Source organism: Tamandua tetradactyla, chromosome 10 (assembly GCF_023851605.1).
Source record: "Tamandua tetradactyla isolate mTamTet1 chromosome 10, mTamTet1.pri, whole genome shotgun sequence".
NCBI lineage: Eukaryota > Metazoa > Chordata > Mammalia > Pilosa > Myrmecophagidae > Tamandua > Tamandua tetradactyla.
In genome coordinates, this window is record NC_135336.1 from 96,788,134 (window position 1) to 96,810,595 (window position 22,462).

The following is a 22,462-nucleotide window of genomic DNA, read 5'->3' on the forward strand; positions in this document are numbered from 1 at the left end:
ACAGGTGTGCGCATTCATGTGCCTAGAGCCACCTGGAGAACCTGAGACAGCTTCGTCCAACCAACAATCAGCACTGAGCGTCTACTGCAGGCTGGGCCTTGCTCTTGGTGGGGAGGACACGGGGGCACACAGCAGGCCAAGGCCCTGCCTCCAGCATCCAGCGTAGAGAGCTGAAGATGGTGACAAGTGCTGGGAGGACAGTGAACACGGCTGGGAGGTGCCCAAAGGCTTCATCCTGTTTCACCTTTTTTTCCCTAAGAAGAGCCTCTGATTCTCTCTGAGAGCATGCAATCGGTCATCCACTGCTGCTGCTTATGGAGACCTCCTTCTAAATGCAAGTGTGTTCTTCATTTTCAATTGGGCACCATCATTTCTTACTTCAGAAAGGTTCGGTCAAGGCTAACGGGGGGCGGGCCACGGTGGCTCAGCAGGTAAGAGTGCTTGCCTGCCATGCCTGAGGACCTGGGTTCGATTCCCGGTGCCTGCCCATGTAAAAAAAAAAAAAATCTAATGGGGTCTACATGCTTATCTTCTCAATAGTCAGCCCTGGAATTCATCCACACATCCATTTGTTCATTTAATCTTTTGAGTGCCTGCCTGTGCAAGGTACTGGCCGGTACAATCAGAATACACCACTGGCAAGTCAGAAAACACATCCCTGCTGGCCTAGAGTAAGAATAGTGCTCTGGCTAATTTTAGCTGGAACTGTGATGCAATTTTACTTTACTCAAGAAGAAACTGTGGCTGGAGCATAGCCACATGGGTTTTATAATTCGTATGATTTACAATCTCCTTGTGTGTTGGATTTTCCAAATGTGAAGGTGAGCACTCATGGATTCCTGAGTCACCCACTCTCCCTGAATTAAATGAAATGTGTGTGTCTTGGGGAGGTGCTGGTGGCTGTAGGTGGTGGAAACTTAGGCGCGCATGTTACTAAGTAAAATTGTGGGTCTAGTTCTTTCTCATTCAGCTGATGCCCTGCAGTGCCCTCTGGTGGTTACAATGAAGGAGAGCATTTCAATGTATATTTTATCTAGAAACCCTACAATCCCCATGCCATCCTCAGTAAAATCAGGATAATAATTGAATATGCCCTTCTCGAGGTTACTGTGCGGATTAGATGAAGTAATGTCCACAAATGTCAGTGCACTGTAAATGCTCAATATATTATAATTATATTAGGTCAAAAATACATTGTATACAACATATACTTCAAAATGCAGTATACGACATTTGAAATTTATTGCTTTTTTGCATATATGTTATTTTTCACAAAAAAAGAAGGAAAAAATTTGATTGTGATGATACAAAATATTTAAGCCCTCTAGCCTCCTATATTCTGGAGCAGCTTGAAGAAAAAATATGAGAGGATTGAATGATAGCCCATGACAAACACTGTCCTGTAACTATTTGCTGAAGGGTGGTTTGAAAACTATTGCTTTTTTCTTTCTTTGCTTTGTATATGTGTCGTGCTATACAATAAAAAAGTTTTAAAATGTAGTATGAATATTTGGTCACCTATACCTGTGATGACCATGTAAGTTATCATAAAACTGGTATAATTTTGAATGTAAATGGAGGAGATATAAATAATTTCCTAGGGGCTATAGACATAAAACCATATTGTCAAAGGCAATCTATAATAAACATAAGAGGAATAATTATAGTTTATTGAGCATTTACAGTGCCCTATCATTTGTGGGCATTACTCCATCTAATCCACACAGTAACCCCGTGAAGAGTATATTCGATTATTGTCCTCATTTTACTGGTGAAGGCATGGGGCTTGTAGGGTTTCTAGATAAAATATAGGACATCCAGTTAAATCTGAATTCCAGGTAAATATATATTTGTAGTATATCACCAATATTTAGATAATATTTAGATAAACTGAATAACTTTAAGTTTAAATATGTCCCGTGTGATATTTGAACACCAAACACATTCAGTATGCTTGGTTGGCATGTGGAGAACACAAGGAACAGAAATGCACAGTCCCTGCCTTCAAAGTCTTTATCCAACTCAGTCACCTTAAGATTCATTTTAACAAAGTAATTTGTTCTATTGGACAAAATACTTTTGTATGTGCATAATTCTCTAAAGCTATTTCCAACCATTAGCCATGTGATAAATTATTCTTACTTTCCCTATGATGAAGTATTAGTTATCAATGCTCCAGGCTCCCTGGCAGGGCTGTGGGCAAGGCTGGCCAGGATTGGGGCCTCATCGGAAAGCTCCACCGGGACGGATCCACTCCCAGGCCCTCCTGGCTGCTGGTGGACTGGGGTCTGCTCTCAGGGTCTTGCCGCCTGGGCCTCTGCAACAAGCCACGTGCCTCTTCAAGTGCGCAGGCTGAGAAGGCGGTAGAGAGGGTCCACCAGCAAGACAGAAGTTACAGTCACATTCGACACGGTCACGGAAGTGACAGCCCATCCCCTTTGCCGTAATCTATAGGCTGGAAGCAAGTCAGACGTTCAGCCCAGAGTGAAGGACGGGCGATCACACAAGAGCGTAGAGAGCAGGCGCAGGAGGACTGGGGCAGCTTGGAGTCTGCCATCCTCAAGGAACCTGAGGCTCAGGTGAAGCCACCTGGATGAGCCCCCACAGTAGCTGGGTCCTGAGGATCCTGAGCCCCGGAACCCCCCTCCCCGAGGCGTGTCAGAACTCCAGCGGAGAACATTTAAAGAAAGCAGCAAATTACCTGATATATGCCCCCATCTGCAGTCAGACTAAATTTAATTCTCATCTTCAGAAGCCAGGAAGATTCCAGTCCCAAAGCCAACATGAATATTCGGGGCACTTCATTTTCTGAGCAGCTCCCGCCCCTATGCAGGCCTCATTTCCAAAACAGGGTGGTGTGATCAGTCCTCAGCCATGCGCACCTGTGGTGTGTCAAGTCATGTTGACATGCCTAAATGAGAACTCTCTCTAAAACTAGAGGAGAATAAATTAGATTGTGATGTTTCAAGGGCATTTTGCAATGTATGCTTTTCTATGCTTTGGAATGCATTTCCAAAAACCATTTTATTCATTTTTGAAAATCTAAGTTCACTTTCAAGGGTCATTTTTATTTTGCTTTTTGCCCAGCCATTAGCATGTGCAGTGTGTCATACACAGGCAGTGACAAAGTGGGGCGCTCCCAGCTGGGGCCAGTGAGCCAAAAGCAGGCCCCCAAAGCTGGTGAATGCTTTTAAAAGAGTTTGCACAGTTTGAAGCTCTCTCACCCAGCAGCTGACATTGCTTCTTTTTCCCCACTGAGGAAAGCACATGGCCCTTGCAGTGTCTCTCATCAGTTGGAGGACGGCAGAATCGTGAGACCCAAGGTCCAGAGCTGGGGGCCTGCATGTCTCAGACCCACTTGTAAACACAGATCATCCCCTCCACTCCTGCATGTCCTCCTCTCACTCCCCACACAATTGGGGGATGTGGTGCTTCTAACCCATGACCCCAAATCATGGACACGGTTTCCATTAAGAGGTGGGGTGTCCGTGGCCTCTCTTGGAGTCTGGACACCAGGCTTGCTTGGCTGAGAGGATGCATGGAAGTGACTGTCATAGGCAGGACTCCAAAATGACCACCCAGGCCTACATCCGTGTGTGGCCCCCTCCCCTTTGGGGGTGGGGGGGACCTGTAACTGTGGGGAGCTGGCACTTGTCCGTGGGTGTCACAGTATAGGGCAAAGGGGGATTCTCCAAATGAGCCGAATTGAATCACATGTGCCCTCTAAAGAAAGAGTGTTTTCTCCCGCTAGGAGCAGAGGAGCAAATCATCAATTTGAGGCAGAAGAGGGTGGGATGCCCTGTTGCTGGGTGTGAAGCTGGGGAGGGCCATGCCAGGTGGCAAGGAAGGGCGTGGTTCCTCAGAGCCGAGAGCAGCAGCCAGCAAGGAAACGGGACCTCAGTCTCCAAACCACAAGTAATGAGTGCGGTTAAAAGCAGCATATGTTGGGAAGCAGATCCTTTCCCAGAACCCAGTGGGGCTGACACCTTAATTTTGGCCTTAAGAGACCCTCAGCAGAGCACTGAGTCGAACTTGTTCAGATCTCTGTCCCAAAGAACTGTGAGACTACACGTGGTGTTGTTTTAAGCCACTAAGTCTACAGTAGTTTGTTACTCAGCACTAGGAAACTCATTTGGTGACACTGCCAATTTCTAGGTCAAGACCTTCAATTTTCTAGCAGCTTCCATCTTCCATCTCATAGGGCATTTTGTCTTGGAACCTGTTTATCAGGTTCACAATCTCATTTATTCTCCCCTATTTTTAGAGAGAATTCTCATTTAGGCATGTCAACATGATTTGACACACCACAGGTGCGCATGGCTGAGAACTGATCACACCACCCTGTTTTGGAAATGAGGCCTGCACAGGGACGGGGAGCTGCTCAGAAAATGAGGCGCCCCAAATGTTCATGTTGGCTTTGGGACTGGAGTCTTCCTGGCTTCTGAAGATGAGAATTAAATTTAGTCTGACTGCAGATGGGGGCGTACATCAGGTAATTTGCTGCTTTCTTTAAATGTTCTCCGCTGGAGTTCTGACACGCCTTGGGGAGGGGGTTCCGGGGCTCAGGATCCTCAGCACCCAGCACTGTGGGGGCTCATCCCGGAGGCTTCACCTGAGCCTCAGGTTCCTTGAGGATGGCAGACTCCAAGCTGCCCCAATACTCCCACCCCCTGCTCTCTACGCTCTTGTGTGATCGCCCGTCCTCGACCCTGGGCTGAATGTCTGACTTGCTTCCAGCTGATAGCTTACGGCAAAGGGGATGGGCCATCACTCCTATGACCGTGTTGAATGTGATTGTAACTTCTGTCTTGCTAGCAGACCATCTCTACTGCCTTCTCAGCCTGCATGCTTGAAGAGTCATGGGGCTTGTTGGAGAGGCCCAGGTGACAAGACCCTGAGAGCAGACTCCAGACCCAGCAAACACCCCATCGTCTCCACAGAGGCCGGGCTCACCTGCTAGGGATACATGCATCAGTGCAGAGATAGAGTGGAACATTAAAGCATTTCTTGGCTCTTTTGCTAGATTACAAGTATACCAGAGACTTCCAATAATTGTTATGGCAATAATTTTAGGTATTTCATATCATGTTTAAAATGTATTTCGATGCATTATTTAGCACAGGCCATCAATGAAAACTGGGGTTTCATAACAAATGCCGATCGTCTCAATTAATTCCGTTTCTTACGTTGAATTTGAGCCAGTCTCGTACACCAAGAACCACAATCGGTGTCCTCACCATTCTAAACTTTTCATTTTCTGTTCTCTGTCTGATTGCAGTTATTCATGTGGCATGAAACCTAGAGCACTAACTCTCAAAATATCCCATTAACTTCATATGTAAATGACACCTTTTAGCTGGACCCTTTTGGAAAAGTACCTGTTGCCTCAAACAGTAAACATCAAACTTCAAGTCAAGATGAGGTTGTAAAGAGTATTGTATGTTGGGGGAAAGAAGATGAGAAGCGAGTTGTCAAGGTGAAAGGGAAAATGTGTTTCCCTCTCTGGTGGGGGTGGGGGTGGGAAGGAATGGTAACAAATGAGAAAGGGGATCAGCTATTGCCGGAGTAAAAAGAGAACTTTAATCAAAGCCAATTTCTCTCTTGAGTCCCCATGATAACCACTTGTAATGGTATAATTTAGGGGAAGAAGAGAAAATTCCAAGACAAAAGATACCAGTGTGATGTTAGCTGAATGCATTTTTGTTTTTCATTTCAACTTTACGTTAAAGAACAGGCGAGAATAATTGTGGAATCATCTAAATGATTTCCAAGGCTAGTTCATGTCGTTATAACAAGGTTGAAGCTTTTTAGTAGTGGCACAGAAAATTTAATCTTTCAGACCATCAGATCTAATACGAGAGCATTAATCCCAAATAAAGAGAGAGAAATTAAAAACTGAAAAGAACTCCAAATAAATCTGCTGTGTCCAACTGATATGTTATAGCTGAAGACACTTTTCTCTTTTCCTCATAAAACAGGAAAAAACAGTTGGAAAATACGACCTTATGAAATGTATGTTACTTTAAACTTTTGTGGCTGTCAGTCATATATTGTGATGTTTACACACATACATGCATATTCACATACATGCAGACACACACACACACACATGGAAACCAAACACAATATCTAAAAGAAATTCACAATAAATGTTTTTCATGAGCTTAGCGATTCAGTATAAAAACTAGCTATTTACTATGGGGATCATAACTGACTTAAATGGATAACCAATAGTAATTTTAATTTTTTAATTTTTATATTCCATTGTCTCTTGCAGAAAGTTATAACACACTTCCACGTTAGTGGTCCAATTCAGTTACCATCGGTGTTTCATGTACCAGAGCAGCAGAGGGTTCTGCTAACCATATTATGATTGAGTTACTAGATTTACATTTAAAAAGGTTTCAGATCTCAAGAAGTCTAACATTAGTTGTCAAACAGCCAAAGTAGAACACCATGTGTAAACATGCAAACCACACACAGAGAGAGCTGTGATTCAATACCAGTCTCGAAACTCTTTAGATATCAGTGACATTTAAAATAACGCCATGCTATCTATTATAAATGAATGAGAACAGTAACTCTATTTAAAATCTGACTGTATCCTGATGGATTAGCTCTCCCTGAAAATAGGGACCCGCGTTCTAGACAAAGGTTCCTCCACTCAGTCCTTTGCTAACTCTCTGTGGAAATACCTACAGCGCGTCACCACTCCTGCACCTGTCCTTGAAATAGTCACGCAAATGCTCCTTCCTGACACTCCTTACGTTCTTCAGCTACGATCCCATTTGTACCCACTCCTAGATCATAAACTACATGAGAGAAGGGACCGCGTTTCACGCTGTGGTCTCCAGGGCTTTGGGGTTATAGGAGGTCAGCAAGTACTTATAGAGTGAATATGGAAATGTGACCTTTTATTAGTATTGTGTAAGGTTGATTTGAATGTGGATAATCAACTAATTCTTTCCCAAGCTGGAAATTTGAAGAAAAGAACTGTTTTAAATAGTCCCTTTATTATTAACAAATCATACAATTTATTGATGTTTTACTCATCAGTTTTTAAAAAAACGTATAGGTGTTCATTTTAAAGTTAGTGTGCTGGTTTGTGAGTGTTCTGTGCCCCGGAAAAGCCGTGCTCTTAGTGCAGTGCTGTGGGGCAGACCTATTGTTGGCTGGGCCGCTTCATTAGTTGTTTCCAGGGGATATGACCACGCCCACCGAGGTGGGTCTCAGTCAGATGCCTGGAGACACACTCATCCACTACTGGGGGGAGTGTAAAATGGTGCATCGCTCTGGGAGGCAGCTTGGTGGTTCCTCAGGAAGCTAGGTATAGAACTGCGAAATGATCCGGCAATACCGTTGCTAGGTATCTACTCAGAGGACATGAGGGCAAGGACACAAACGGACATTTGCACACCAATGTTTATAGCAGCATTATTTACAGTTGCCAAGAGAAGGAAACAGTCCAAGTGTCCATTAACGGATGATTAGCCAAACAAGCTGTGACATATGCCTGTGATGGAATATTATGTAGCTGTAAGACAGAAAAGAGTGGTGAAGCATGTAACAATGCAGTTGGACCTTGATGACATTATGCTGAGTGACATTAGCCAGAAATGAGGACAAATACTGTATGGTTTCATTGATGTGAACTGACATGAATGAGTGAACTTGGAGAATTGAAGTTAAGAACACAGGTTATCAGGAGATAGAAATAGGACAGAGATTGGGCAATTGCTGCTGAAGGAAAACAAATTGTACAACAGAACTGATAAACAAATTCATTAATGGATAGCAGAAAACTACCTGATTGTAGCATTATAATGTAAGGACACTGAAGGAAGCTGCATATGAATATGCTAGAGGGAGAAGGGCTGGAGGTACATGTGAAAGAAAAGGAAAAAGAGAGGATAAAGACTGACACGGCATAATTTAGAAATGCCTCAGTGTCCAATGATGGTGATTATATATACAAATTAAAAAATGTTTTTGCATGAGGCCGAACAAATGAATTTCAGTGTTGCAGGGTGTTTAAAATAGATGGCATATGGGAAAAAAGTACAGTCACTGTAAGGTAGGGTCTGTAGTCAACAGTAACATTGTAATATGCTTCCACTGAATGTAACCCAGGCATTATGCTAGAAATAATGTCACCAGGTGGGGGCAGGGGGATTGGGAAAGGGGTATGGATTCTGAGTAGAAGAAAAGGAAATATCTTCAGATAGAGTATGGTGGCGAAGGCGTCTATGCACTTAGGCTGCATTGTATGACGTGTGAATAAAACTGTTTAAAAATGAACAGAGAGAAAGAAGTGCTAGAGAGAATGTGGAGAGAGAGATGCACCTGTTCACTGTCGGTAGGGGAAGGAGAGGTGCAGCCCCTTGGAGGGCAGTGTTGGGGGTCCCCAGGAGAGCTAGGGGTGGGGTTGCCATGGGATCCTGAACCCCAAGGCTCAGTGTATAACTAGAGGAACCGAGTGTGAGGACAGGAACGGACATTTGCACACTGGGGTATCCGGCAGTGTTCGTGACCCACAGTGAATGGAGGTGGCCTAAGGGTACAATGATGAGGAACGGAAGGGGACAACGGTGTGTCCATACAGTGGACGACTGAGGGGCCACACGAAGGAATGAAGTTGTGCAGCAGGCAAGTCGGTGAATGAGCCTTAAGAGCTGTATGTTGGATGAAGTGTAAGGAACAAAAAAACAAACATCATGGCTCAATCGTAGGCATGATAATATAATATAATATAATATAATATAATATAATATAATATAATATAATATAATATAATATAATATAATAATAAATTTTTATAAAAATAAAATTATATATAATATGAAATCAATATAAAAATTCAGTGAACTGGGCGGGCCACGGTGGCTCAGCAGGTAAGAATGCTTGCCTGCCATGCCCGAGGACTGGGGTTCGATTACCGGTGCCTGCCCATGTGAAAAAAAAAAAAAGAAAAACTTCAGTGAACTGAATGGAGAGCATGGCTTACCAGGTTGGTGCTTATTGCAGAGGTTCCTGGAGTGTGAGCTCTTACAGCAATCACATCTAGAGGTGTAACTGTTACTTCTAAATTTGGAGATTCTGAGCTGATTTTATATGACACGGTCTTTCCCAGAAACTTCAGGTGCTCATATGACACCTGAGACTCAGAGTTCGGGTCTGAATGTGTAAAATCAGCAGTGCCGTAGGAAACTGAGGTGGAGTTGCCCTATGACCCAGCAATAGCACTACCTGGTGTCTACCCAGAAAGGCTGAAAGCGGAGACATCAACGGACATTTGCTCACCCCACCAGGTGCCCCAGGGGTCAGACAGGGTCCTGGCCCAGACTCCACCATGCAGACCACCCTGAGCTCACACACAGGGCTTTCCCCTTGAGTGCCCAGCAGCCCCCTCCCCAAGTGCTCAAGCCCCCACCCCCTCCCCAGCCCCGACCCCACACCCAGCCTCAACCTGGCCAAGTGCAAAGTGCCTTTCCTACATTTGGGGGAGTATCAGCAAGGATGTTGGATGCTCTTTCTACTTCTCGTTCTGTCAAGTGACTCTTTGCTTGCTGCCAGTGCATTTATGGTTGAACTCTTTTTCTGGGGGCCCTGGGTAGCAATGTGGTGCGCTGTCCTTCCACATCCTCTCCAAGCCTTAGAAGTCATCCTGCTCAGGCCGGGGTTTCTACTCTGGATGGGCTGGGGGCTCAGGGGCCAGTGTCTGCCTCACCCCTCCCTGACCCTGTGGGCGTGGACACACCCAACCTGACTCCATATGGGAGATTTGAGATTCCATCAAGGGGCCCCTGTTCGTTTTCCACAGCTGATGTCATGGACCGGCTTTGAACAATGGGGTTTATGACCTTAGAAGTTTACACTTCCAAGGCCATGAAAACGTCCAAATTTAGGCATCAACAGGACAAGATCTTCTCCGTAAACCAGCTGCTGCAAGCTTGGGCTCCTCTCTCCTATGGCAGGGGACGTGGTGGCATCTGCTGCTCCTTCTCTTAGGGTTTTGTTTCTTCCAGAATTCTGATTTAAGTGATTTCTTCTAACAGCTTCTCCTGTTTTGATGTTTCCTTTTCTGTCAGCTTCTCTAGGGCTTTTTCTGTGAGTTTCCCTGGGATTTCTTTGTGAGTTTTCTCTTTCTACAAAGGACATCAGTAAGAGGACAGAGACTCACATTGAAGTTGGTGGGTCACGTTTGAATTGATGTAACCTAATCAGAAGGTGCTGTAGGAAGCAGGATCTGCAGCAGGTAGGATGAGACACATCCCTGAGGAGGGACCCCTCCCCTAGCCGCCAGGAATGGGTGAAGCTCCAAGCAGGCAAGATGAGACACATTCCTGGGCTAGGGACCCCTCCCTTAATGGCTCATCCGCTTCTGTAACCCAGCTTCATGCTCATCCCAATTTAAAGCAGCCAATCGTTCACCTTGTCTTTATCATGTCATCCTGACTGTAAAAACTCATGTTACCCTTTCACTCGGGGCTCAGACATCCAGGGGCTGCTCAGCTGAGCCCTATGGCCATAGACAATAAAACCTACTTCCTGAAACTTCGGAGCCTCGGCCCTGGTTTGTTCTGTTTCCGTGTAACATTCCAGGAGGCTTGAAGCCTTGTCCCTGTTTTGTGCAACATTTCTGGGGGCTCGTCCGGGATACGAGGCAGGTGAATTATCACCTCCTTTGCCCACAGTGGCGGCACCCGGAGCAGAGACACGACGGAGTCCAGTGCCCGCAGCGGGGCGCTTCCCTGTCTCTCGGATTCCTCACCTCCCCGGGTGGGGCGCCCGGCACCCCCGGAGCGGTGATGGATCCGGGAAAGTTTCTGGACCAGGTTTCTGGGAGCACTGCCCGTCTGTCTGCTAAGCGCCCAGGTGCATCCATTATACCCCATTCATAAAGGCCTAGGGGGGCCTGAGTGCAAGGGGAGCTGGTCACCTCCCAGGACTCTCCATCTCCAGTTGGGGGACAGGGGAAATGGAAGTCTCAGGTCTGGATTTGGGAAGGGTGGTGCGGGAGGGCTGTGGGAGTGTGCATGTGGAATTGTGTGAAGGAAAGGAAGTTCTGGGCTGTGCACCAGGCCGTGAGTGAGTGCGGATTCTGCAAGGGCGATCCTCATACGTTCAGGGTGGGCAACCCCGAAAGGGGGGCGGCTGGGGGTTCATACCAGACCCCCAAAGCCAGGAGGTGCCCAACGTCCCCACTGGGGAGTGACCAGACTGAACATAGAGACAGCTCATTCAAAACCCTTGGTTGTGTGTCTGGAAGCCCTCCCACTAGTCATTGGCGCCGCAGATAGGAGAGGGTAGGTCAGTAAGACATGGTTGTGGTGCGGGAATTCTAACTTCAGGAAAGCTGTTACTGATGACCGCGGGGTCAAGCTGACCCCTGACCGACTTAGGAAACTGTGTGAATTAAAGTGGACCATTTTAGAGAGGATAAAAGAAGAAATTCTCTGGTATTATGGCTTATCATTACTCTGCCCATAAATTAAAAATTTCCCATTTCAGAGTAAAGAGGAAAACATCTATGTAGGGGTTTTAAAATTTATCTCATGAAGAGAGTCTGTTCTGTACAACTGCTGTTGCCATCGCATGACCTTGGTAAGAAACAGCTGAAATGTGCATCTAGCTGGGGGGACTGGCTGTCCTCCCGGAAGGAGGTGTACTTTAATAAAGATATCCAGGTCCCAGGAAGCTCCTCTTGGTCCCAAGCCAGTTCCCAGAGGACCAAAGAGGGCCCAGTCATATAAGTTAATTGGGATTTGGCCACTATTATGTGAAAATATCATAAAAGTGGACAGAGAAAAAAAAAACTGCAGACAAGCAGTTAAAGAAAGAAAGAGGAGCAGCTTAGGAGAAAAAAGAGAAAAAAATCTTATGAGAGAGGGAGAGCACCTTATAAGAATCTTATGCGCTGCTATGTTTTTTAAATAAGGAGATGCTGGACGCTGTCCCCAGATTGCTGTGGGTTTGCACTAATGAGAGTTAAAATGCTGCCTCTAAAACCCTCCAGCATGTCTCTTCAGGTGTTGGTGCCATCTTCCCCGGTGATGTGACTATGCTTCATTTTTGAAGACTCTTTTAACTACTATCTTTTAATTATTTTCTTTAATGGCTCTCCTAATAAAATCTGGTTTTATGTCACTGAAATCTGTGTTGTCTGTGAATCCAAATCTATAAATTAAATGGCCACAAATCTCACGTTGCCTTTCGTGCACGAAATTGGTGCTGGGAGCTGGATTCGTGTTTCAGCTCAGCTTCATGGTGGTAAAGGTCAGTAAGACAAGCTCTAAAAAATTTGTGCAGAAAATGTGGACTATGTTCTTGTAAATATTGTAATGCTTTATTAGGACCATTCTTGATAGATAAAAAGTTGCTGATTTCATATCCTTTTTGCATGCAAAATGTTTTGGATTTAAACATTTTGACTCCCTGGGTTGTACTTACTAATACAATAAGACATTTGGGCATTTTTAAGTCAGTAGCCCCTCTTAAAAATTTCCTTAAAATAATAATAGGCCATAAACTTTAGACATAGATTAAGAAATAATGCCATTAAAAAAAAAAGAAGTCCTCTAAGCCCAAAGTAAAGAACCAAGAAATCCCAGGATGGATAATTTACATTACTCGTCACTTGCAGAAGAATGAACCAAATGCCCAGGACCTGTAAAGATTGGGGGAATAAATTTAAACAGAAAAGCCTATTCGGGTTTCTCTGTGTCTAGAAAGCATTCCATTAGAAAAAGGGAAAGAAATAATTGGAATGTATACAAAAAGATGGGCTTTGGTACTGGAATACAGAAAAATGTATGAACAGAGAGTTAAACAATCTCTGGAAAAAAATGAACTATGGAAAGGAATTGGCAGAATTACAGGAAAAAACTGTCCATGCAGCAAGATCAAGATTTCATTTAAAAAAATCAAATTTGTACGTATCAGTCAAGCTGAGAGGGCCATAGGCCATGTAGCCCTATATAAACATGAAAAGAGACGAGGTAAAGTAAATAAAGGGAAAGTGCATATGGTATTAGCCATGGCCACTGCTAACTGGGACCCTGATAAATGGGATAGTGATGTGTGGAATGAAGCAGATAATGAAAAAGTTGGGAATATTTCAGATGAAAAAGTTTGTCAGAAAGAAAAAAGTAAATATCCTCCCAAAATAGGAGCTGGTCCAATACAAGAGCAAAAGGAGGCATGTGCTGGTGTGAAGGGATGTGTGTGCCCTAGAAAAGCCATGTATTAACCTAAATCTCATTTCATAAAGGTAGAATAATCCCTACTGAATACTGTATGTTTGAAACTGTAATCACATCATCTCCTTGGAGGTGTGATTTAATCAGGAGTGGTTTGTTCAGCTGGATTAGGTGATGACATGTCTCCACCCATTTGGGTGGGTCTTGATAAGTTTCTTGAGTCCTATAAAAGAGGAGACTCTTTCATTTGGAGAATGAGGAGATTTGGAGAGAGCAGAGCAGAATGACATAACCACGAGAAGCAGAATCCACAAGTCAGTGACCTTTGAAGATGAAGGAAAATGCCTCCCGGGGAGCTTCATGAAACAGGGAGCCAGGAGAAGAAGCTAGCAGATGACGCCGTGTTCACCATGTGCCCTTCCAGCTGAGAGAGGAACTCTGACTGTGTTCACCATGTGTCCTTCCACTTGAAACAGAAACCCTGAACTTCATTGGCCTTCTTGAACCAAGGTATCTTTCCCTGGGTGCCTTAGATTGGACATTTCTATACACTTGGTGTAATTGGGACATTTTTTTTTCTAGACCTCAGAACCGTAAACTAGCAGCTTATTAAATTCTGCTTTTTAAAAGCCATTCTGTTTCTGGAATATTGCATTCTGGCAGCTAGCAAACTTGAACAAAGAATTTAATCCCTTTCTCCCTGACAAAGGGATTAGGCCAAGCCCCATTATCTTTGACTCCAAATTTGTGGCTCCCCTTTGATTTTATGTTTCATTTTTTTAAATTGGGGAAGCTGTTCAATATTGAAAAACTCCTTGTTTGCAAGTTTTATCTTTACAGGTTTTTTTTTTAGGTCTTGATATGTGTCATCGATCTTTCAAAAACATTGTATATTGAAGTTTCAAGTATGCAGTAACTAAAGTATTTTAAGTATTTAACATTATTCTGACAACTTCAGTTTTGGTGGTAATTGCATGTTATAAAATGTTTGTTTAAAGTAATAACATAAAGAAAGGAGAAATTTTCAAAAAGTGTTTTTACTAAAAGGAAAACGCGAGTAGTTTTAATATAAATGGCTATTGCAGAAGAAGGAAAATGTGAGGAAAAGCCTGAACAGATACGGTAGTTGCCAAAGGTTTGTGAAAAAGGAAATTATGGTGAAAGCTTGAAGCCTTGTTTGTGTTTCACACAGCAGCACCACCTATAACAGGTCTATGTGCACAAAATGAATTAAAAGGACAAGGCCTTTTCTGTGTATGTAAAAGCTTTAAACCAAAAAAGTCCCTGTTTTAGTTTACTAAAGCTACCAGAGTGCAATACACTGGAAATGGAACGGCTTTTAGAAGGGAATTTATTAGGTTGCAAGTTTACAGATCTAAGGCCATAAAAATGTCCAAACTAAGGCATCCAGAGATTGATACCTTAACTTCAGAGAAAGGGCTGATGAAGTTCATAGTCCCTGGGAACGTTTTCCTTCTGTATCTCCACAGATCTCTGGCTGTGTGTGCTTTGTCATCACTGTAGCTTTACAAAACGGTTCCCTCTTAAAGGGCTCCAGCAAGTAATCCCAGTTGAGTGGATGGGGACACTTCTCATTGGAAACCACCTGTCATGGTTAGGGACAGGTGTCAACTTGGCCAAGTTGTGGTACCTGTTCATCTGATTGGGCAAGCGCTGGCCTGTCTGTTGCAATGAGGACATTTCATAGGATTAGGTCATGATCACATCAGCTACATCCACAGCTGATTACATTTGTAATCAGCCAAAGGGGAGTGTCTTCTGCAATTAGTGATGCTAAATCCAATCATGGGAAGCCTTTTAAGGAGGACTCAGAGGAGACAGGTTGCATTCCTGCTTTGGCTGGTAAGCCTCTCCTGTGGAGTTCATCCAGGCCATCCATTGGAGTCATCGGCTTTGCAGTCTGCTCTGTGGATTTTGGACTCTGCGTTTCTACGGTCACGTGAGACACTTTCATAAATTTTATATTTGCAAGTGTTCCCTGTTGATTCTGTTTCTCTAGAGAACCCTAACTAATACAGTGTGAGACTAAAGCAAAAAATGCTTATTTGGTACAAAACTTGTATTTTGACTAGTGCATTTCCTAATATGACTTATGTCGACAGCTTAATTGAACACCGTAAGGACATGGAACCTTGAGTAGAGCATGAGATTTTGTGGGTTTGTCCAGAGTGATGCCCCGATAAATCCCAGAGTGATTGGAGAGTGAAGAAAAAAGTATTTGCAAAGTCCGCTTCGGGGAATGGTGAGGAAGGGGGAAAGTTCAACTTCCCCAAGTTGAATTCTTGATATTCTCACAAGCAGTGTGGACAACCAAAGCTATAGGCTGAGCCCCCAGTCTTGGGGGTTGTTCATATGAAACTTAACCCCACAGAAGATAGGTCATGCCTACTTAAAATTAGGCCTAAGAGTCACCCCAAGAGAACCTCTTTTTTGCTCGAAGTGGCCTCTCTCTCCAGCCAACACAACAAGGAAACTCACCACCCTCCCCCTCTTGGCGTGGGACATGACTCCCAGGGGTGTGGACCTACCTAGCAACGTGGGACAGAAATCCTAGAATGAGCTGAACATCAAGGGATTGAGAAAACCTTCTCGAACAAAAGGGGGAAGAGTGAAATGAGACAAAATAAAGTGTCAATGGCTGAGAGATTCCAAACAGAGTCGAGAGGTCATCCGGGAGGTTATACTTAGGCATTAAATAGATATCACCTGTTAGTCACGATGTAGTGGAGAGGCTGGAGGGAGGGAATGGCCTGAAAATGTACAGCTGTGTTCCAGTAGCCATGTTTCTTGAAGATGATTGCATAATGATATAGCTTTCACAGTGTGACTGTGTGATTGTGAAAACCTTGGGTCTGATGCTCCTTTTATCTACCTTGTCAACAGATGAGTAAAACATGGAATAAAGATGAATAATGGGGGTGAAATGTCAAAATAAATTTAGATTGTAATGCTGGTGATCAGTAAGGGGGAGGAGTGGGGGGTATGATATGAAAAACAAATAATACTTATAATAAAGAAGTGTTTATTAGAAGTTTGGCAATAACAAAAAACTGTGCGTCAAAGGACATAATCAAGAAAGTCAAAAGACAACCTACAGAAAGGGAGAAATTCCTATGTCTGATCCGTGTTTAATTCATCCAGAATATATAGAAGCCTGCCACCAGTAAACAACAAAAGCACCTACAACCACATGTAAAACGGGTGCAAACATAAACAGGCATTTCTGCAAAGAAGAGACGCAAAGGGACCACAAGCATATGAGAGCATATTTAACATCAACAGGCGTTAGGGAAATGCAATGAGGAACCACCTCACAAACACTGCTGTGGGGATGATTCAGCTGGAGGTGGGGAAATGGCATGATGTCGGGTCACAGAATCCACAGGGGTCTGCCTCCCCAGGGCATGCGAGGGCATCCAGGAGAAGAGGGAGCTGGAGGCCTGTCCCCATGCTGGACACTGAAAAGTGGGCGAACCCCAGAGGGGAAGAGGCTCCTGGAGAGAAGGCCTCAGTTTCCCCTTCTCTGATTGGGCTAGGAGAAGTGTGTCACCCTCGGTTCTCCACCAGTGACCCGCGGTGCTCTCAGGCCCTGAACGATATGTTCCACTCGCTTGGGGACCTGGTCAGCAGAAACAGGTTTGGTGGTTTGGGGAACTGAGCGCTTGGGGTGGCACAGAGCATGGCAGAGCACCACACCACCTTCGGGGGCCCAGGGAGAGGACACACCTTGTGGAAGCATGGAGGAAATGCTAACGAGAATGAGATGCCTTTGGAGGTTTACACCCAAGGGGAACAAGGCTGCTTTTCTCTGACTTTCGAGCCACCCTGGATGTGGACTGAGAAAGGAAGTCAAGGGGTTTGTGACTTTCCCAAGACCACAACTGTGAGCTCAGCCCTGAGTAGAGGTGGGTCCCTGCTGCCTCCACCCCACACGCCGTCCTTCCCCTTCTCAGCCTCTGCAATAGCACAGGTGAGCCCAGCCTCAAGTGTAAGAGGAATTATCACACATCCCCCATCGGTGGCCCTGGGCAGGAGAAGCTGGAATGTCCCTTGAGCAGGAGGGGGAGGGGGAGGTGCTGAGAGGCACCAGCACTTGCAGGAGCACAGAACTGGGAGGAGGAGAGTCGGGTCTGAACCAGACTCTGAGCCCTCAGTTTCCTCCTGACGTCCCCATGCCGTAGGGTGCAGTGTGGAGGGTTGTGAGGGTGACACAGTGCAGGGAGGGAGATGACAGGGAGCAGAGGGAGGGCGGTCACCCCACAGAGGAGCCCGGGGGGAGATTGCATTCATGGAGGGGACCAAGGAAAGGGACCAGGGGGTGACCTCACTTCCTTGGAGAAGGAGCCTAACAGAACTTGGAACCCCGGTATCCAGGCACCTACATTCTAGACACAGCCCCTAACGGCTCACTCGGAAAGAGGTGCTTGAGAGAACAAGATGTTCTCCTGTTGTCTACCTGTGGGCAGAGGCCGTGGCCTCAGGAGACCCCATGGGGACAGCCTCCTCCGACGCTGCAGGCGCTGGCTCAGCTCCTGCCCTCGAAACCTCTGGCCTTGTACCAGGAGGACCCCACGGGTAACCCAGGGTCCTGTCCAGGAGCTCAGGCCAAGTCACCCTGGTGGTCCTGCCCAGACAGCCTGAGACCTCCCAGTCCCAGAGTGGGGGGTGGGGGGTGACATGCGCAGGGACAGGCACTTGGCAAGGTCAGGTGGTTGGGGATGGACACCTGGTGGACCTGTCATGCCCCCTTCCAGGTCATGGCTGCGTGGGGTACGGAGAGCAGGAGAGGCACCCACCTCATGGCTTCACCCAGAATCATGGAGTTGATGTCTCCTGTCCTCCCAGCCTATATGATGGTCTTCTCTTTACAGACCTCCACCCGGAAGAGGGGCCCAGAACTGGATGATTATGACTTCTACACCATCCCTGTGACCACAAGACCTGTGGACCACAGCAACAGCAGTGCCCAGAGGAGACTGCAGGTGAGATGGGGGCATAGAGCTTCACTCTTAGGTGCCAAGACATCGATGGGGCGTCCGGGAATCAACCAGCTTGGGCAACCCCTACGATCACTCAGGAATTCCAGAGTGTAGGTCTTCATCCTGACTCCCAGACAGATCTGTTATTGAGAAACCTAGGGTGAACCCAAAGAGCACATGTGTTTCCTACTGCTAACCAGGGTGATGAAAACATTGGAACGGATGCGGAGGAGAGGAGAACAGTAAAGAACCTCCAGAGGGCCAGCTGGGGAAAGAGGACCGAGGATCTCCAGGTGCCTCTTCAGATGCACGGGGAACCCTGTGTGTTGGCCAACATCCTGGGGAATGGCGGATACATCACCCGCCACCAACAGGTCCTGGACCAGATGGCCACCAGGTCAGTGCCATTGCCAACATCACTGCAGAGTCAGTTAGCACTTGCCATGGGATCTGCGATGTCTTATCAACTCCCCAGGCCTCAGGGGATACATCTGAGTGGTGGGAGTGAAAGCACACAGGACACAGGGCTATTGAGAACACAAGGGATGAGCCATGGGATGGGCGGAGGCAAATGAAGCCTCTCAAGTTGGGCATGGGTGACAGGCTGTTCCTCTCTTGCCACAAGGGCAGTGTGCAGGAGGAGACCCTCACGGGCAGGCAGAGAGAAATCAACACATACTCATAACCTTCTGTTGTGCTGCCCTGACCCTTTTGGCACCCATGGAGGAGCCATTCATGGCATGTCCTTATCTCTTCCCTCACAGTGTGAAGATGACTCTGTTGACCACCTGGAGGAGTCAAACCTGGTTCAGGCCATCCACAGGGCCTGTTGGTTTAGAACCTGAGCTGTGCCTGGTGGCCACAACTACAATCTTTGAATTTATTTGCAAGATCACTTCCCCGGGGAACATGAGAACGAGGTTCCCACCAGAACAGCAAGTGTGGCAGCTGGTCTCAAGGTCAGTGCCTTGTTCACCATCCCTCTTGATTCAGCAACCCCTGCCATGAGACATGGGATGTCACTTGCTGTCTCTGATCCTCAGGGGCCATGACCAAGGGGTGGGATTGAGAGAACCCAAGACACAGGCTATGGTAGCATAAAGGTAATGATCAGGGGATGAGCACCCTCAAGTGGAGCTTCTTAAGTTGAGCATGGGAGATAGGCTGTTCCTCTGTTGCCCGAGGGACAGTATAAGGCATAAGACCCTCACGGTAGGCAGAGAGAAGTCAACACTTGCTCCTGAACGTCCATTTATGGTGTCCTGACCCTTCTTCCAGCCATGGAGGAGCCACTCACGGCATGTCCTTCTCTTCTCCCACGCAGTGTGAAGAGGACCCTCCATGGGACCTGGAATCCAAACCAGGCCAGACTCAATACAGGGCCAGTTAACATCTTTCAGAGGGCCAGCTGGGGAAAGAGGACTGGGGATCTCCAGGTCCCTCTTCAGATGCACAGGGAACCCTGTGTGTTGGCCAACATCCTGGGGAATGGCGGATACATCACCCGCCACCAACAGGTCCTGGACCAGAAGGCCACCAGGTCAGTGCCCTTTCAACATCACTGCAGAGTCAGTTAGCACTTGCCATGGGATCTGGGACGTCTTATCAACTCCCCAGGCCTCAGGGGATACATCTGAGTGGTGGGAGTGAAAGCACACAGGACACAGGGCTATTGAGAACACAAGGGATGAGCCATGGGATGGGCGGAGGCAAATGAAGCCTCTCAAGTTGGGCATGGGTGACAGGCTGTTCCTCTCTTGCCACAAGGGCAGTGTGCAGGAGGAGACCCTCACGGGCAGGCAGAGAGAAATCAACACATACTCATAACCTTCTGTTGTGCTGCCCTGACCCTTTTGGCACCCATGGAGGAGCCATTCATGGCATGTCCTTATCTCTTCCCTCACAGTGTGAAGATGACTCTGTTGACCACCTGGAGGAGTCAAACCTGGTTCAGGCCATCCACAGGGCCTGTTGGTTTAGAACCTGAGCTGTGCCTGGTGGCCACAACTACAATCTTTGAATTTATTTGCAAGATCACTTCCCCGGGGAACATGAGAACGAGGTTCCCACCAGAACAGCAAGTGTGGCAGCTGGTCTCAAGGTCAGTGCCTTGTTCACCATCCCTCTTGATTCAGCAACCCCTGCCATGAGACATGGGATGTCACTTGCTGTCTCTGATCCTCAGGGGCCATGACCAAGGGGTGGGATTGAGAGAACCCAAGACACAGGCTATGGTAGCATAAAGGTAATGATCAGGGGATGAGCGCCCTCAAGTGGAGCTTCTTAAGTTGAGCATGGGAGATAGGCTGTTCCTCTGTTGCCCGAGGGACAGTATAAGGCATAAGACCCTCACGGTAGGCAGAGAGAAGTCAACACTTGCTCCTGAACGTCCATTTATGGTGTCCTGACCCTTCTTCCAGCCATGGAGGAGCCACTCACGGCATGTCCTTCTCTTCTCCCACGCAGTGTGAAGAGGACCCTCCATGGGACCTGGAATCCAAACCAGGCCAGACTCAATACAGGGCCAGTTAACATCTTTCAGAGGGCCAGCTGGGGAAAGAGGACTGGGGATCTCCAGGTCCCTCTTCAGATGCACAGGGAACCCTGTGTGTTGGCCAACATCCTGGGGAATGGCGGATACATCACCCGCCACCAACAGGTCCTGGACCAGAAGGCCACCAGGTCAGTGCCTTTGCTATCATAGCCGCTGACTCAGTTAGCACTTGCCATGGGATCTGGGACGTCTTATCAACTCCCCAGGCCTCAGGGGATACATCTGAGTGGTGGGAGTGAAAGCACACAGGACACAGGGCTATTGAGAACACAAGGGGATGAGCCACAGGATGGGCGGGGCCAAATGAAGCCTCTCAAGTTGGGCATGGGTGACAGGCTGTTCCTCTCTTGCCACAAAGGCAGTGTGCAGGAGGAGACCCTCACGGGCAGACAGAGAGAAATCAACACATTCTCATAAACTTCTGTTGTGCTTCCCTGACCCTTTTGACACCCATGGAGTTGCCATTCATGGCATGTCCTTATCTCTTCCCTCATAGTGTGAAGATGACTCTGTTGACCACCTGGAGGAGTCAAACCTGGTTCAGGCCATCCACAGGGCCTGTTGGTTTAGAACCTGAGCTGTGCCTCATGACCACAACATCAATCTTTGTATTATTATTATTAAAGACCATTGGTCAGGGGAATATGGGAACAAGTTTCCCACCAGAGCACAACATGCATCAGCTGGTCTCAAGGTGGAGTGCCCTGCCCACCATCCCTCTCAATTCAGCAACTCCTGACATGAGACATGGGATGTCACTTGCTGTCTCTGATCCTCAGGGGCCATGACCAAGGGGTGGGATTGAGAGTACACAAGATGCTGGCTTTGGTAGGACAAAAGGTAATGAACAGGGGATGAGGTTCCTCAAGTGGAGCTTCTTAAATTGAGCATGGGAGATAGGCTGTTCCTCTGTTGCCAGAGGGACAGTGTGAAGAATGAGATGCTCAAGGGTAGGCAGAGATAAGTCAGCACTTGGTCATGACCTTCCATTTATGGCGTCCTGACCGTTCTTGCAGCCATGGCAGAGTCACTCATGGCTTGTCCTTTTCTTCTCCCACGCAGTGTGAAGAGGACCCTCCACAGGACCTGCAGTCCAAACCAGGTCAGACCCAATCCAGCGCCAGGTGGTGGACAACCTGGGCAGTGCCTGGAGTCCGTTAATTTGTCCTCTCCAAGCACATTGCTGGGAAACCAGCAAAGAGTTTATGTTTTTTTATTCATAATTTTTTTCCTTGTTTTTTCCATTTTCTTGTTTAAATAAAATTTAAATATTTATTTTATGCTTTTGACCCGTGTCTGTCAGTTCCTTAGATACATTGCATTCCTCTCCTACTTTGCATCTGATCTGGGAACCCACCCCACAGTGCAGTCACTCTTCTCTTGCCTTTTTCTGACCCTAGTATCCACTGATCTGCTTCTTTGTCATGTGTCCTTGTACCCGGGAGTGGTGCTCACTGCTTAGACCCTTTATTCCTGGGCCAGAGATGGGATGAGGGAGGGAACCTCTATCCTCACTTGACAGATGGGATGGCCCGGCTCAAGGAGGTTAAGGTCTTGCCCAACTGATTTCATCTGGAAATTTGGGGGTCAGAGACTGGAACTCAAATCTAGGGCCAGGCTTTGTCATCTGATTCATGCCTTTGTGGGTGGGACCCTCCTTTTTCAGCTCTTGCCCAGGGCTGCTCCCCCTGCCTAATCCAGGTGTGGCT

General features: G+C 46.7%; 1 protein-coding gene and 1 long non-coding RNA gene across 10 annotated transcripts in view; one reads left to right on the top strand and one right to left on the bottom strand.

The window, feature by feature from the left end:
- Window positions 1–22,462, bottom strand: part of LOC143648657 (uncharacterized) — a 223,063-nt gene that overhangs the window by 8,101 nt on the left and 192,500 nt on the right. The window lies entirely within an intron of this gene.
- LOC143648651 (uncharacterized) lies at window positions 9–22,033 on the top strand. 5 transcript variants are annotated; one of them, XM_077118923.1, is made up of 9 exons: window positions 9–338; window positions 18,092–18,202; window positions 18,400–18,596; window positions 18,964–19,158; window positions 19,524–19,739; window positions 20,106–20,300; window positions 20,666–20,881; window positions 21,250–21,447; window positions 21,816–22,033. In XM_077118923.1, the coding sequence occupies exons 1-9, from the start codon at window positions 333–335 to the stop codon at window positions 22,012–22,014; spliced, it is 1,533 nt and encodes a 510-aa protein (XP_076975038.1). In that variant the 5' UTR covers window positions 9–332; the 3' UTR covers window positions 22,015–22,033. The 5 variants fall into 5 exon arrangements, with proteins under 5 accessions (XP_076975038.1, XP_076975037.1, XP_076975036.1 ...); XM_077118922.1 differs by lacking the exon at window positions 9–338 and adding an exon at window positions 17,514–17,795; XM_077118921.1 differs by lacking the exon at window positions 9–338 and having other exon boundaries at window positions 17,810–18,202.